This window comes from Vidua chalybeata, chromosome 1 (assembly GCF_026979565.1).
Source record: "Vidua chalybeata isolate OUT-0048 chromosome 1, bVidCha1 merged haplotype, whole genome shotgun sequence".
Taxonomy (NCBI): domain Eukaryota; kingdom Metazoa; phylum Chordata; class Aves; order Passeriformes; family Viduidae; genus Vidua; species Vidua chalybeata.
In genome coordinates, this window is record NC_071530.1 from 28,468,185 (window position 1) to 28,484,248 (window position 16,064).

At 33.1% G+C, this 16,064-nt stretch overlaps 1 protein-coding gene across 2 annotated transcripts in view; it reads right to left on the bottom strand.

Moving 5' to 3' along the window:
- Positions 1-16,064, bottom strand: part of DGKB (diacylglycerol kinase beta) — a 337,113-nt gene that overhangs the window by 129,008 nt on the left and 192,041 nt on the right. For both annotated transcript variants that reach the window (XM_053956128.1, XM_053956122.1), the window contains one exon: positions 9,362-9,426. In XM_053956128.1, the coding sequence (XP_053812103.1) occupies positions 9,362-9,426 (65 nt within the window). The remainder of the gene's footprint in view (positions 1-9,361; positions 9,427-16,064) is intronic.

The window sequence follows — 16,064 nt, forward strand, 5'->3', positions numbered from 1 at the left end:
TTCAATGCCTTTAGACATCTTCATAATTGGCTCAGAAATAGCATGCTGCAAGAAAGGTTAACAGACCTTGCTGTCCCTCATATGGACAAATCTTTATTAAAACAGTGCAACTGAAAAGTTCTCAAGAATCAGGAAACCATATTACTTGCAGCTGTTCCCCAAGTCTAATTTGAACAAAAAAAAAAAAAAAAAAAAAAAAAAAAAAAAAAAAAAAAGGTGAAACTAACATGTTCTTCCTCTTACCATTAAATTAAAATCCTAGGTAGGTTTTACCACATCTACCTATGTCACGTGGATTCAAATTATACTCTGGTCCTGAATTTTAGCTCACCAGGAAAAAAAAATAACATAAGTTCAATATTATTTTTAAAATTAATATTAATTTATTAAGCTAAGGAACAGTATTAATTTTTGTCATAACTGAGTTGACTTACAGGGATTGAAACTGGATTTAACTGAAAACTTTCCAATCTAAATAAATTCCAAGTAACTACCAGGTAACAGTTTTTATGTCCAATTATTTTCTCCTTTTCCTGTTGTGGTCCATTTTATGCCATGGCATGTAAACATAGCAGAAACATCAAGCTCATTCTCACAATCCCTGATCAGTAATGAATTCAGAATTCTGTAACTCCTGAGCTTTAAAACTTTGAGAGACAATACCAAAATGACACTGTTCCCCATGTTTCTTTGCCCATCCTGTCTTGGCAGTTTCCCCATAAAGTACTCCTTCAAAAGCACTCCATAAAGTACTGCAAGGAGGCAGGGGTATAGTGATCCCTTAGCCAACAATCTGCCACATGCCTTGTTGATTTGAACCCTTTTACCCAAACCAGAGCTGAACATTAGAAAGGACTCAAGACATATAATATATATACGATGAGTACTTCCTGAAGGGCAAATAGAGGGTTAATTGAACATGAACTATTTCTGTTTTAGCAATCTGGCAAAATTTTTAAATTCCCACAATTTCTCTGTGTGACAGAGGGAAGAGTTGAGAGCAGGATCCTAGTGCCAGTGTCAATGCTGAGAGAGAAAATGACCATGCATTAATATTCTGCTTCAGAAGCAGATGTAGACCAATAGTTGCCAATCGTTCAGCAATAGAATTGTAAGAGAATCCAGAGAGGAATTCCTTCAGTGCCCTGAGAGCACACAGAAATATCTTAAAATGAGTTAGCCAGTCTTAGAAATGGCAAAAACAGAAGAAATTATGTGATTTAGTTTCAAAGGCATAAATGACCAAAATAGTATTCCCAAAACACATCAGAACTTCTGTTAGGCAGTCTATGAAGTATCATGAGGGAAAGACAGACAATAGAACTTTAAACCACTTCTATCTCTTCGATACACTTGGCTTCAATAGCAATAATCAGAAAAAGCAACATCCATTCCCTTTAAATCACCAAATTAGACAATACATTTCTCTGGTGATGTTTTTTGTTTTATGCTTTTTTTTAAAAAAGGTATTTAAAAATTTGTTTCACACACACACACATTCATAGACAAAGATAGTGAAAAAAAAATTAATATTTTGGCTATCATTACATAACAAAAATATATAAAAAGAAAACACAAATATGAAAGAATAGAAAATATAAGTTTGGTTATATCAATGTTAAAGACATCTTCAATATTAAGACAAATACCTCTCAGTTTTGATTATATACTTGTGTCATTATCAGGTGAAATAAAAAGAAGCAGTAGTCAGTATTATTTTACAAGTAAAACCAAATTCCAAAATTATTTTGAAGGCAATGATAGCAACAATGCAGATATAACAAAGGCACTAATGTACAGGTGCATCTATCATTCGATTTTCATAGAAATGCATTACATGAATTGCTCTATGATATTTAAAACAAATATTTTCAAAATATTTTCTTTAGAAAAATATTTCCTATATTAATAAAATGAAGATATAAATCGGAAGAGATTAGGAACTTTCACTGAGAGAGATCTGCTTGACTGATCTTATTTTCCAAGATACACAAATTATACTTCGTATTATAAATTTGGAAATACCTCTAGCTTTGTACATTTCTTAGAAATGGCTATGCAGCCTATTGCAATAAAAATAAGGCACTTGGAATCAGATCAGAAAACAGTCAGATTACTTAAATGAAAACACATAGGCATGAGCCAGACAAACTACATTCAAATGGGACAAAGAGGGAAACGGAAAACGTTATCTGAAATGATGGAGATGTGGACAGAGGTTTTTTATTTGATACACTAAGTACTTAAAATAGCTTCAGTTATACAATTAACGAAGACAAGAACTTTGGTCACCTAATCAGGAACTGACAAATTGGTTGAAAACATTACTTTTAAGGTAATCTATTAAATGAATTTTGAACAGTAGTTCTAAGATAGGGTTAGAAGTACTGGCTAAATTATTCAAAATTTTCTTTCCAATTACCTAAGTTTGTCTAATATGATATAAACCAACTCGCAGTTGCAGAGTGTAGAGTTGAAACCTGAAGTATATGAATCACAAGATTCAGGATCTGAAGCAAAACTAGGACCCAATTTCTTGTGAGTTAAATAACAAGAGAAGTAAAAGCGGGTGCTGTATATTGTGTCAGTCAGTGGTGTACTAAAGGAGTATTTGGGTTCTTCTCATTATCTATGGGAACTGTAGTAGGGGCTTAATTACCAGAATTAAAGGATTAAAAAAAGCACCAAAAAGCACCCACAGTTCAAACTAAAGGTTTTCATTTTTCTGATTAAATTTTAATTTATTTGTACTAAAGAGTAATGTGTTTATGTTTAATAAATAGGAAGTGTAAAAATTATCCCTTAACAATTCATTTCATTGCTTTTAATGGATTGGATATTGTCAATCATATTATATGCAAGTGCATTGTGGCCACTTAGCAATCTTGACTGGATTTTGAAAGAAGGTTTTGTTGGGTTTGTGACATATATTAAAAAGGGCTGCTTAACTGTTTATAAAACCCAGAATCTGTTGTAAACATGAATTATAGCCACATTAAACTTATGTAAACATTTGCCATTTACTTCAGAGATTTGCAAATTAATTAATTCAAAATGAAGCTTGAAGCTGCAAATCCATGTTAGTGATCATTAGCTCTGATTATAAGCCCTCTCAAAAAAAAAAAAAGCAGTATTTGATAAAACCCAATTTTATTACCAAATACTTTATTTAGTGTGTTCATGAAAAAACAAGGAAAATAACCTTATTGATTGGTATAGACTTACTTGATCATACTTCATCAACACGGAACAAACAGCAAGCAGTAGTTTACCAGTTTTGTTACATTTTTTTCATATCTACTATAGACTCCTGTCACATCTGAATTTACAACAATTTAAAGAAGTTAGAAATAGTTTTCTATCATTGTGTTTTTCACTGTTATTTCAAATCCTATGACTATACTGTGGAAGAGACCAAGAATTAATTCCTATAGAGTTACATTTGCCTTTAAGACATTGTAATAAAAGGCAATAGCTTTAATTAATTAAGGAATGTGCAAAACATCCACTAGGCACTTCAATACATAGAAAAGGTCCAGTGACCTGCTCTGAGTGAGGAAACATCATCTGCAATAAATTTCTTAACCAGCCTGACGCAAGTTGAAGAAAATTAGATTTTATTGACCTTGGGCTGTACTATATGGATAGACCTTTTGTGAATCAACAGTTTGTTACTGCCACTATGCATGCTGGACCAATCCCTCTGTAAGAGTCTGCTCCATAAACAGTCCTGTCTCCTAGAAGTGCAATGATTTTAACTCTTTAACATTAACCCAAATACACTTAACAATTTCTAAAGAAACTATTTTTTAAAAAGCTGGGTATCACTACATATCTCATAAACATATAACTTTCTTAAAAAAAAAAAGGCAACATTCCAATATCTTGTCGATAGTAAGAGTGCATATGTTAGAAATTTGTTTTTAAAGGTGCAGAATGGTGATCCCCTGTTGTAGATGTCGGTGTGCTTACCACAATCCCCTCAAATGGAAGTGCCCAACAAAACCTGAACCCATTTTAGTCCTGCAGTAGTGAATTTGACAGCTGCAGACACTGAGAAGACACATATAAATTCACTGATCTGCTTATGGTCTGATACAGCACACTGCTTTCAGGGATGTACTCTGAAATCCCAGGGGATGCCTAGGACATAGGGATTCCTGCTTAACATACATTTTATACATCACACTGCCTCTAGTCTTTATGAGTCTGAACCTAAGGTTCCCTAACCACACCAGCCTCTCAGACAGCTGCTACAGAAAAATGTTTGAGTAAGAAGGGTCTCAAGCAGAGGGCCTTAGCCCATTAGCACTTTCTAGAGAAATAACAAAAACATGAAATCTTGTATCAGAGAGAGGTGCAAATACTGCAGATGCAAACTGCTGTGATTTTGCTCTGTAGACAGCAGACACAGATAGGCTAAACCAGCTTTATGCTCCAACTATCTTCCCTTGTCCCAACTCAAGCACACATTATGTGTTTCAGGTACTATTTCTAAAGGTGGGCTACTACATGTTTGAAGTCTGACAAAAGAACATGCCCGTTGTTTTTTTATTTCTTTTCCTCTTATAAGCATCATAACCAAGAGCTAGGCAGAGTACGTTGTCTAACTACAAGCCATCTCTCGCCTGTGGGAAAATGTTTTGTGCTCTATTGCAAATATTTTCACCTTGCTTTGCTTCTTCTGATGACTACAGTTGCAGTAATACTGCCTAAGTTCAGAGGTACTGTTCCCTGGAGCCTTATCCTTTTTTGAATAGGAACCCATGGGTTCAATGGGACAGGTAACAGATGTCTGCAATCTGTTCTCTCCGTGGGACCAGTGACTTCTTTTGAAACACTTTCATATCAGTCACAACCAGGAAGGGAGGAAAGGTTGAAGGAGAGGCTGAAATGTCTGCAATCAAAGTTAGGAATTTTGTGTTGAAGTGTAGTATATTCACTGAAAAGATACGGATGTTATTCAACCCAAGAGATTCCATCATCCAAACTGAAAAAGAGGAAGAATAATGAAGATATCAAAACAGTTTTGTCCAATCCAAAATGAAAAACTTTGACTGCTCGATTCTAAGCTAAAATAAGTCAACTTAAAACAAAGCTGAGTACAACTGAGAGTAGACCATTTAATTTACCCCATCATAACTGATTTTTTTTCACTTTCAGTGACAAAACTTGAACTTGCCTTCAATTCCAGTATTCAAGTGGAATAATTCTGTTCTGTTTTTTTTGCTGCCAGGCAGGACTAGACATCCCTTACAATAAAGCTTTTTTTTTTTTTTTTTTTTAATGTAACTAAAGATATGATGCTATAACTACATTGTATAGTGCAGTACCCAAGTCAGGATACCCAGAATAATGCTAAAGATTCACTGATCTGCCATTTCTCCTACCTTTTCTTACTGCTTTTCCTTATTCTCCTGGACAACACTTGCACAAGGTAAATTAGTACTTTCTATTACTTAAAAACTTTCTTAGAGATTAAACATATAGGTATCAGCACAAAAGAAAAGCATGATTAAATGAGTTGAAAGGGAATCTCAAAAATATATTGTCAGGAATATGATATAAATGAAGTTATTAGGAACTTTTTCTGCTTTAGGTTTTCTTCATAAAAGATGGAAAGAGATTGATATTTGGAAACTTCAAAGACAATGTACTTAAGACTGTAAATATAATTTATAAATCCTACTGTAGTTTACTGAGACTAAGAAATATCTTTTATGCTACAGGATGGCAAAGCATCAAATTAGTACGCCTAATTGAACTGAGTATGATTTTAGAAAAGCTAACATCAACTTGAATTATTTTTTTGTTGAAAGTATTCTTTGTTTCCTTGTGTATATTCCAGTCACATAACTCATACATCTGTTATTCCCAGCATCGAGCCTATGATGTTTACCCAGATCTCCCTGTAGGGCATTTTGGCCTAACTGAATCATTATTTCAACAGAATGTCCTAGCTTAATGATACTTTTACTTGAAATACTGCCTTTTGCAAGTTTTATCCCCACTGGCACTAACTCAGCTCTTCCACACTTATATCGGAAAATCTGACCCTACTCTTAAGCAGATGATGCTGGGAAGGAAACTTGATTTCTCCAGCACAAGGTTGTGAGCACTTCAGACCTATAGAGTGGGTAATGTGACAGCTGAGATTCTGAACACATATAAATCTTAATTCAATGTCAGTCCTGGCTTCTGATAAAGTGTGCTAATGATCAAAAGATATAATTAAAATGGCATATTAAGATTCATTATTTTGACAGAGCTCAGGATGCTACTACTGTGTTCTCATTTCCATTCTTTACTATTTGACCATCACCAGAATTCTTCTATTCCAGACCTGGGTTTGGGAACAAGTAACATTTATTTTAAAACCACTAGTAGACATTTTTGCTGAGCCTTATTTGGAAAACTGTATGGAGCCATTCCATATCACAGCTTACAAGTATAACTTTTTCAAGCTATTAAGGCATGTATAAAGTAATTTTTCATTGAAAATTAAGCTTCTGAAAACAGAAGACCCTTTTCACTAAGGAACTTGATTTCAAATTCTTAAGAAATTCAAATAAGCAGGTGCTTCATTACAAAGGAAACAATTGATAATGTGATTTTTTAATGCAGGAATATTTATACATACTTAAACTTAGATTTTTCCAAAGACTTATGTCTAACTGTCTCTAAAAATTTAGAAATCTAAACCTAAATTTATTTATTTTTAGTAAGTCAGTAATACTAAGTGCTGGTGTCCAAAATCTGTGAATACTGCAAAATTTCAAAATATGACACAGCTCCCAAGAACTACTGACCTAGTTCCAAAGAATGCCACAACATTGGCTAGTAGTCATTAAAAAAAGCCTTTCTAAGTATGGAAATATTTTGTTATCTTCATTTTGAGAAAATAGACAAGTACAAGAAGATTTTGCTTCTACACAAATAGAATGTGTCACGAATTTTCCTATTAGTTCACCCTATTTACACAGGAACCTTGGGATCAGAGTGGCAAGGAATATCCTCAGAAATTTGAGGATCATTGCCAAGATTTAATATGAAAGATCGTCTAACTCCAAACTTTACCTAACTTACTTCACTGAAGTAAATACCTTCACTGAAGCAAAACCTGTGTATTTCAAAAAAACTCTGCATACAATATAAACTTAAAGTTCCTCTTCAGTAAGGAAAATTTTTGCATGTTCATTTTTCTGAGTAGAACCTCAGTGGAAGGACCTACTCTGAATAATAGCTGTGAAAGTTAAAATGTTGGAAAGTCAGGCAAGAACAAACTAACATAAAAGCAAAAAAGAATTATTTTTTTGAAATCAAAAGAGATATGCCCATATGACAGTGTAGGATTTTCAAATGAGTAATGTAGGGTTTTCAAAGGAGCAGGTGCTGTTAACTATGGAGCCTACTATGAATCAGACTTGAGTTGGACTTGCTGAGCCTAAATAATTTAGATTGCATAGAAAATTCTATATTCTCGTGAATTAGGATTTGAAGCTTAGCAGACAACTAAAAAAAGGGGGTTCTTTTCATACCCTCCTGGAAAATGCTGCTGCAACATGTTATCGACTTATTTTAACACACAAATAAGTAGTAATGAAAAAAGTATTTGTGAATGAACATCATCTCGAAAATTATATTGAACAAAAATAGAAAACCCCCTTTTTTTTCCTCATTACACGAAAGAAAACACATTTTAAAATACGAGTTTCTATTATACTTTGCTCAATCCTTTATACTGTTTTTTTGAAAGGCATAACCTTTCCAAATAATTTTTATATATCTAGAGAATCTTATTTTTTTTTCCAGTTCTTTCAATATCACAGTACCAAAGTACGTAGGGACTGGGACTATATATTTTTGTAACTAATTTCCTTAAGATAATGTTAGAAATATCAGGTTCTTTAAAATATAGATGAATTTCAAGGTGAGTCTGCTAGCAGATGTTATTAATGGCATATGATTTATTGTGACATGAAATCTGATCTGAAACTCATGTTATTAGCCGAGCTTTTTATAAATTATAATTGCCAACTGCTGAAAATACGCAGAAAGACCACTGATAAACTAGCTTCATCTTCAGGGCCTAGAATATGGTGGTTTTCTAAAAGTCCAATATCTCTAGTCCTGCTGGGATGGTACAGTACATTGGGATGCACAGATCAGGCTTGAGTTCAGATCTTATCATAGTGTAATTCTTTCAGAATGAGAAGCACCAGATATAGGAAAAGGAGGTCATAGAAAACAAATACGTATTATGTGAGTTAAAGAGCAACTGACACTTGGGTTCACAGTATGTCATTGTATAGATGCTAAGCAAATTGAGTATTTGAGAAAAAGAGGCCCCCATTCTGACTATTAGCTATGAAATATATACTTTAACAAAAAAACAGTAAGCAAGAAAAATTTCAAACCTATTTAAACATCATTCTGTACAGCTCTTAGATGAGAACACAAATAGCATATTTTATTATTCTAAGGTCTATGAAGACTTTCCCGGTCACCCTCATGGAAAGCTAAACACTCTATGGTTAGGTTCACAGTGACAAAATATTTGTGTTAATAATTATTTCTAGATATTCTCTGTTTATTCTAAATAATGTTTTATCTTACTTTTCTCTCCCCATGTGTCTTTAAATGTTAAGTAAAGTTCCTGAAATGTTGCTTTTACCCACCACAACTTACTTGCTAAATTACCTAAATAAGAAGAAACAAATATAAACATTGTGTTATGAATGTTATCTACTCAACAAACCAGATATTGAATTTACAGTAAACGTAATGCATTTTTAAACTCCAGAAAAGCTCTGCAATAGCACTAAAGATTCAGAGAGCAACACAAGAAACAGATGCAAAGTCTCATTCCTGACTTTTTTTATAGAAGCAAAGTTGTTTAATGATAAAAGCAGTTCTGTGTAAAATGGCATTCATTTGCCCTTACTAAGAGCGTATATGGAAGAGTCCCTTGTCAATGTAGCAGTGTGAGTGTGGGAAGGAAACATAAGGATCACCATCTGCAGCTGTCTAAGAAGTGTTCTTCAGTGCCTAATGGTAAAGTGTCAGTTCAGGGATCCTCACAAACACAATGCTTCATCTTGTCCATGCTAGCCTTACAAGGCAAACATTTCACCTGTGAGAAGAGTTTATTTATAATGCTATTCATTTTAGTTAAAATACCAGATATCAAAAAGTTACACTACAAGCAGTCTGAAAGCATATGTTTAATATAAAATGAACCAGTTTCCTCTTTTTTATAAGAATCAATATTTTAAAAGGTGTGCGAAACTTAACCCCTCACAAAACATATCTTAATAACATGGAAAAATATTGTTATATGCATATATTTTTAGATTCTTACCTACTGTTGAACTTCTCTGGGTGTTTTTCTCTCATGATATGGAATCTGTGGGCAATTGAAGCATCCTAACAGAACAAAAAAAAGCACCATAATTTTTTTGTGACAGGAAAATTGCAAAACAGAAGACTCAACCTGTACACAATGCATATCATTTATAAGGTGTTTTGGGAACTGTCATTTTCAACAACAGCAATACTCTTATCACTTAGAAAGCTTAAAGGTACATTGTTTCCAGAATGGGATGTATCTGAACTTAATAATTTATTATTCTTGTTGCAGTCTCCATTACTTATTTTTACAAATCAGACATGATAGTTTTGTGCAGTGAAAGTGTCTTCAAATTTTATACAGTGAATAATATCCAGATATGGTGAAGGTTTACTGAAAGATACATTTCTGTACCACTGATACATTTCTGTCTTCCAAAAATACCAAATAAACTATTTGAAATCCATTTATTTAGTAAAAGTGAGTGACAGATTCAGCAAAGTGACTTTATATGCATACAAGTTGATATTTTCATATGGCATTCAACAGCTTTCTCTAAAACTGGGTAGGAAATAGGAATAATTGCTGGAAGACACCCCGTTTGCTGTATGTCAGGATGTGAAATCATGTGGGGAAATGCTGCTTTATATAAAAATTATATTTTTAAATTAAATAAATTTTATCAACATTTTAAAATTAAGTAAATTATGTTAATAATATAATCAAATAACATGTATGTGAAATGAAATAGCCATATGAAATATTTGTAAGTGTAAAACATTTAGAAGAGAATAAACCCATTGTGCTGGTGGGAGTTGTTGAAAATAGAATATTTGGAACTGATGTGCTAGAATCGGTTTTCAAAGCATTTTTGTATCTTCTTTGGAGGTATGACGAGAATTTTTTCCTCAACTCAGATAATGTAATTTTTATTTCTCATACTAATTGTTAAAACTTTACAAACTGGGAATTAATCTTTAATTTTTCAATGTATGTATTAAATGAATTGTGAGAGTATGAAATCTACCAACTCTTGAGCAGCAGATAGTAAACACAGAGAAATCCATTTGGATCATGTCTTTGTAGTTATGTCTTAAAATTCTAGATACATATAAATATAAATATAAGAAGAGATAGTCCAGTTAGTAAGAAATTTCAATGAATTCCAGTTTCCATGCAAAAAGCATTTGAGAAAAACTACAAAAAAAACTATCACAATAACCAACTATCATATGTATATGAACTTCCCCACCTATTATTTACCAATTTAAAAGATTATGGAACTATAAAGCCTAAAAATTTGAGAGAAATATTAAATTCAGCATAAGCCTATATCTAGCAACATTTTATATTATTTTCAAACAATGGGAATTAGAATTTAGAGGAAAAGCCCCTAAATTAAATACTTAAATATTTTATTAATTATTCCAAACATGACTAAAACTTTCAATCAAAATAATTTTTATTTAAACAAATCAGTGTTAATCTAAATCACAAATAAGAAAGCATTTAATGCAGATATAAAGGCAGCCGCTAATATAAACCATGGCTTCAACATTTTGTGTTTAAAAAAGTTTTGAATTTCCTAGAATCTTAAGCAGGGCATGCACCAGAGAACTGACTGGTCCAACCTTCAAAGTTTGGTTTACTAACTTGTGGATGCTTTGAAAAGATAAATGTTGAACCTTAATACCATTAAACGCAAAGGTAAAATTGTTCAGATAGATTGACAATATATAAACAAACTTTTACAATTATGAAGAAAAAGCAATGTGTAATTCATAAAATTTTACACTACTACCTACTTAAGGATGTAACACAGTATAGAATTTTTAGGCAAAACTTGTGATCACTGATCAAATTAATTCAGTTAGTAGCAACATTAAATGTATTGACTCCATCAAGGTACTCAATTTTATTTTTATGAACTTGTTATGTAGTTTCTAAAGATGTACATAGTTTGCTGCTTTATGCACATCACATAATTATTCATGTATTTTTTTATTATATTTAAGAATGGAATTGTCATTCAACATTTTACTGTTCTGCAAGGAAATGACAGTAAAATTCCCAAGTGAATAGTGTTAGTCAACAAATGCCTTATTGTTCTGTCCTGTCACCCAAACTGTCATCTGAAACTTTCAGTGCTGTATTCTCAAACCACACTAATTTTTAATTTAAATGTATTTTTATGTGCAATTTTATAAGGCAAACATCCACAAATATCCAGGTGATCCCACAGTTCTTGGAGACGGATGAAATAAAGCTGACAGTAAACCCTGAGACAGCACACTTCTAAACAATGACTGCTAGCTGAACTAAAATAATAACTCTGTTAACTTTAGAAAGACCCATCATTCATACTTTATCCACATTAGATGCGCCGGCATTAGAAAAGTATATTTGTTAGCCAAGTTTCATATGAAAAAGAAATGAAAGGACTATTGTAGTTAACTGTTCATTTTCTACATGCTGAAGCATAAGACAGGCCCAAGACAAAATGAATAAAGGAGTAGAAGCATTTTTGACAGAAACTAGGAAACACTAATCAAGGACTAACTGTCTAATGAATGAAATGAAAAGGCTAATGTGCTTACTCACGCAGAACAAATGCAAGGCACAAACAAGCTAAGGATCAATGCCCACTGCAGATGGCAAACAGGCAGTTGTTTCCATGCAAGGTTGATTTGATCAAAATTTTCCCCTCCCTGAACATTGTCTGACTCCAAAATGAATCAACTGACTTAACGAACAGAGAGGTAAAAAAAGTAATACACCCAGCTAATTTTGACAGGCATAGCACAAGACAGGCACACGTCAGGTCAATTTCACAAAAAAAAAAAAAAAAAAATTGCTGAAGAGCTACTTTTATTGATGGAAACAGTAAACCAGAAAAGTAACTACACACAGATAAACTCAAAAATAGGGGAGCTGCTATGGCATCCTTCAGCTCATACTGTCCAATTGTTCTTTCAAATCTGAAGTAGAGTTCTTAGATTCCCCAGCACCAGGGATCTCTTCTCAACCATAACTCCCCACTATAAGAAAATCTGAAACCAGCCCATGCTGGCTGTGCATTACGACAACAATCTTCTGCTTTAGGGGAAAAAAAGCTAAGAAAGAAAAAAACCAAAACCAACCAAACAAAAACCACCACTCAAGAAACTACACCAAGTTTTCTGTTTTTCAACTGTCTGTATTCTTATATTTGTTAAGTCAGTAGCATATTGACTGGTTTAAGTAAATTAAAGGCAATAGGAAGAATTAAAAGTAATAGGAACTTGACAGTGCGTAGGAATGTAAGCACTGTCTCCTAAGAGCTGCTGGGATTACCAGATGCCGCCCCTGAATCCTGAGGAACAGCCATTAGAATTTTCCTAGCCGAGGAGAGCAAAGAGTCCTTCATTGTGAGATTTTTGGCTACATTTGCAACACAACTGATTTTAGCAGGCTTCATTCAGCCATTTCAAGTAGAGGCATCTATCCCAACTTGTTTAGACATGCAACTGTTGTTGGACCAATGGAGAAATTACTCATTTTTTTTGTCAAAAGCTATACTAAAATCATCTAATTAACTATACAGAAACAGAGTAATGGTATGGCAAACCCAATATAGTTTGTAAAATATGCTGACCTTTCCTGGTACCTGGTATTTTGAACAGCCAGGAGAAATTGTTTTTGTTTTTTACTATAAAACTCATGTGAAAGAGAAAAGCATTTTTAAAGAACGATCATTTGACAGTCAGATATTGGTCTATAATTAATATAATCTCTGAGATTTATATATTAATTTTTATTGGTAAACTGATTTGCATTCTGGCCTGAAATAAAATTTTCCAGCATTACTATATCTGAATCTAAATATTTTGCAATTTTACAAATAACATACCATAAGTACATGTAAACACACCTAAAAATGGCAAATATTTTATTATTAATAATAATAATTTAAGGAGAAATGTTGTCAAGCCTTTTGCAAGATGAAAGGAGGAGGAAGGTCTTATGGCATCACTTTAATATGAAACTATCACCTTTCCCTTCATCCACATTTCAGTCACAGAGCTCATTTTATACCTCTAATTGTAATATTTTTTACCAAACCATCCAAGAATTAAGATTTTGTTTCCAGGAGCAGCTTTGCATCAGAATCAGTGTTGGGCACAAAGTAATGCTGAATACAGAGCATCTACAGCAGAACTAAGCAAGCAATTAGGCAATTTTGTTTTTCTGAGACTACTATAGGAATATTTGAGTTGTATGGTACTATTCTAAAATTCTGAATTTCTTTTTTATATATACAATATTTTTAGTCATTCAGATGTTATATGAGAATAGCCTGCATGATAATTTTTTTTTAACTAAATTCATAGTACCAATCAAATCTGAAAGAAACTGCCACACTGTGTGCACTTTTGTATGCCTTTCTTGTTTAGATGGTTTCCACTCACTACTGTAGCATTTAGAAACAAGAGATAAAAGAACAGGTATTTGAAGAACAGATAATGCAGTTTATCTCAGTTTAAATTCTACGAGTGTACAGACTCTTAAAAAATATACCTTTACATCACACAAGTATTCAACCAGGACATTTATGTGATGAACATGCAGACATATACACATATATGCATTCTTATATTTGAACCTGTTCAGGCTCTGAAGCATCTGGGCTATCCTTACACCTCACTCAGGTTTGTTTTAAATCCTGACAGTGAAGATAAGATAGAGAACAGACAGAGCATATCTGAATCTACTCCTAGGAAATGGAAAAAATATTTTAATTGAACTAGGACATTTCTCAAAGTGACCTGCCAAGAAGAAAAGAAGCTTAAGTTGCTACACCTCTTTAATACCTTATGATTGACTTACACACATATATATTCATCTTTTTAATGGGTATTAGCATTACCGGAAAGCAATCTGAAGCAGTCTTTTCAGAGGAGTAACCTTATACATTGTGAATAACCTTATAGAAAGATTAATGCATTTAATATATGTCTGTCTATAAGTTTGCTGTGATTAAAATTTCCATTAAATAATAATTTTTATGCTGCTGAACAAACAAATGACCAGTGTGCATCTTCTTTGGATATAAATGGTCTGATTATTTTTTTTTTCCTAAGATGCTTCTTTAATTAAGGCTTAATGGATCCACAAGTCTAGGAAGCTTAAGGGATAATTCAGCAACCTGTAATCTTTGGATCAGAATGCAAATCTAACCTGAACAACCAGTTAGCTCACATCAGTTATTAATATGGTATGGTACAGATGTACAAAAAATATCATTGAAGATAGATGAAGAAACTGTGCTGTGGTGGCTTAAAATTAATTTCTAGATAACCATTTTCTAGAAATTATTTTCTAGATAAACAAACATCCTCACAATTCTGCATTCTACTTTCTGTACATATATATAAAATACAAAAAACAGAGATATACCCTTCATTTTAGTATTTCCTACCCCATAATAACAATCTCAGATAAACAAATCATATTGAACCATTGAATGACCAAGTCTAGAAAAAGGCAGTCAAGATGTTTAACGTTCTGCCTTATTTGAATCAAGCTGTCAGTTCACATTTGTCCCAGGTTTTAGATTAAATTGCATTAATCAACCTGAAAAGGAAAGGGATTTAAAAAAAAATATTCATTAATACATTAGTTTTTGGTGAAACATTAGTTACTATAATTGTATTTCTACTGATATTTTGGGCCTGTATAGATGAGAAAGATGGTAGTTTGAAATCATCAGAGTAAGAAGAGATTACAAGCACTTCCTAAAACAGCTTTACTAAAAGATACCAATAATTCACTTTTTTAAGAAAAAAAAAATGAGAAAAATCTGAGAAATTTATGTTCCTGACTTTTCAAAAAAAACCAAAAAACCACAGAAACTGTGAAGATAATGCTATTTATTTGTCTGTGATATACTCTGATGGTCAAGTTTAAATGCATTTCAGCAGTACATGTATTGCTAAGTCAAGTGACAGTTCATACTTTAAATACTCATTCAAACAGCCAGTATCTCAAAACCCAGGATAGAACATCAGAACCAGAGTATTTATAAAAGATGGACAATAGACCAAAGGATGGTGTATCTGGAAATGGTAACAAAAAATTTGAAACAGGCCTACAAAGGTAAGCATATTTCATCGTTTCAGAATTCTGAAGTCAGAATTCTGTAGAGTTTCTGATGATTCTACACAGAAACACAATGGAGTCCACTTTGCCAAAAAAACACCTATGTTTGTGCAAAAAAACTCAGCCACCCCTACATTCTGCCTGTGCATAACTCTATAAATTGTGGGCTCGTTCAGCCATTGACTCCTTGGTATTTGCTATCGATCAGTTTATATGGGGTGACCACATGTTCCAGCTGTGCAGGGACCAGCTCTATAAGATAAGCCTTTGTACCAGTATCTCAAGGACTTTCTTTGAGGAGCCATTTTGGGTTTTAGAAACTGACAATACCTTCCTATGTACCTATATTTTAATTCATTAATCAAGTGCAACACTGGGAGGTAAGACAATCTATTATCTGACCAGATGCATCATGTGCCCCACAACTCAATGCAATGCAGAGGACATGTACCCTGTAAGATGATCTCTCCTGAGGATACACTGTGCTACATCTTCCCTTCTTTATATTTGGTCACCCTAAATTTTCTGTAACTAGAGAAGGGTTCTTCTAGGTCCATGCTAAGTGTTTATGTGGTCA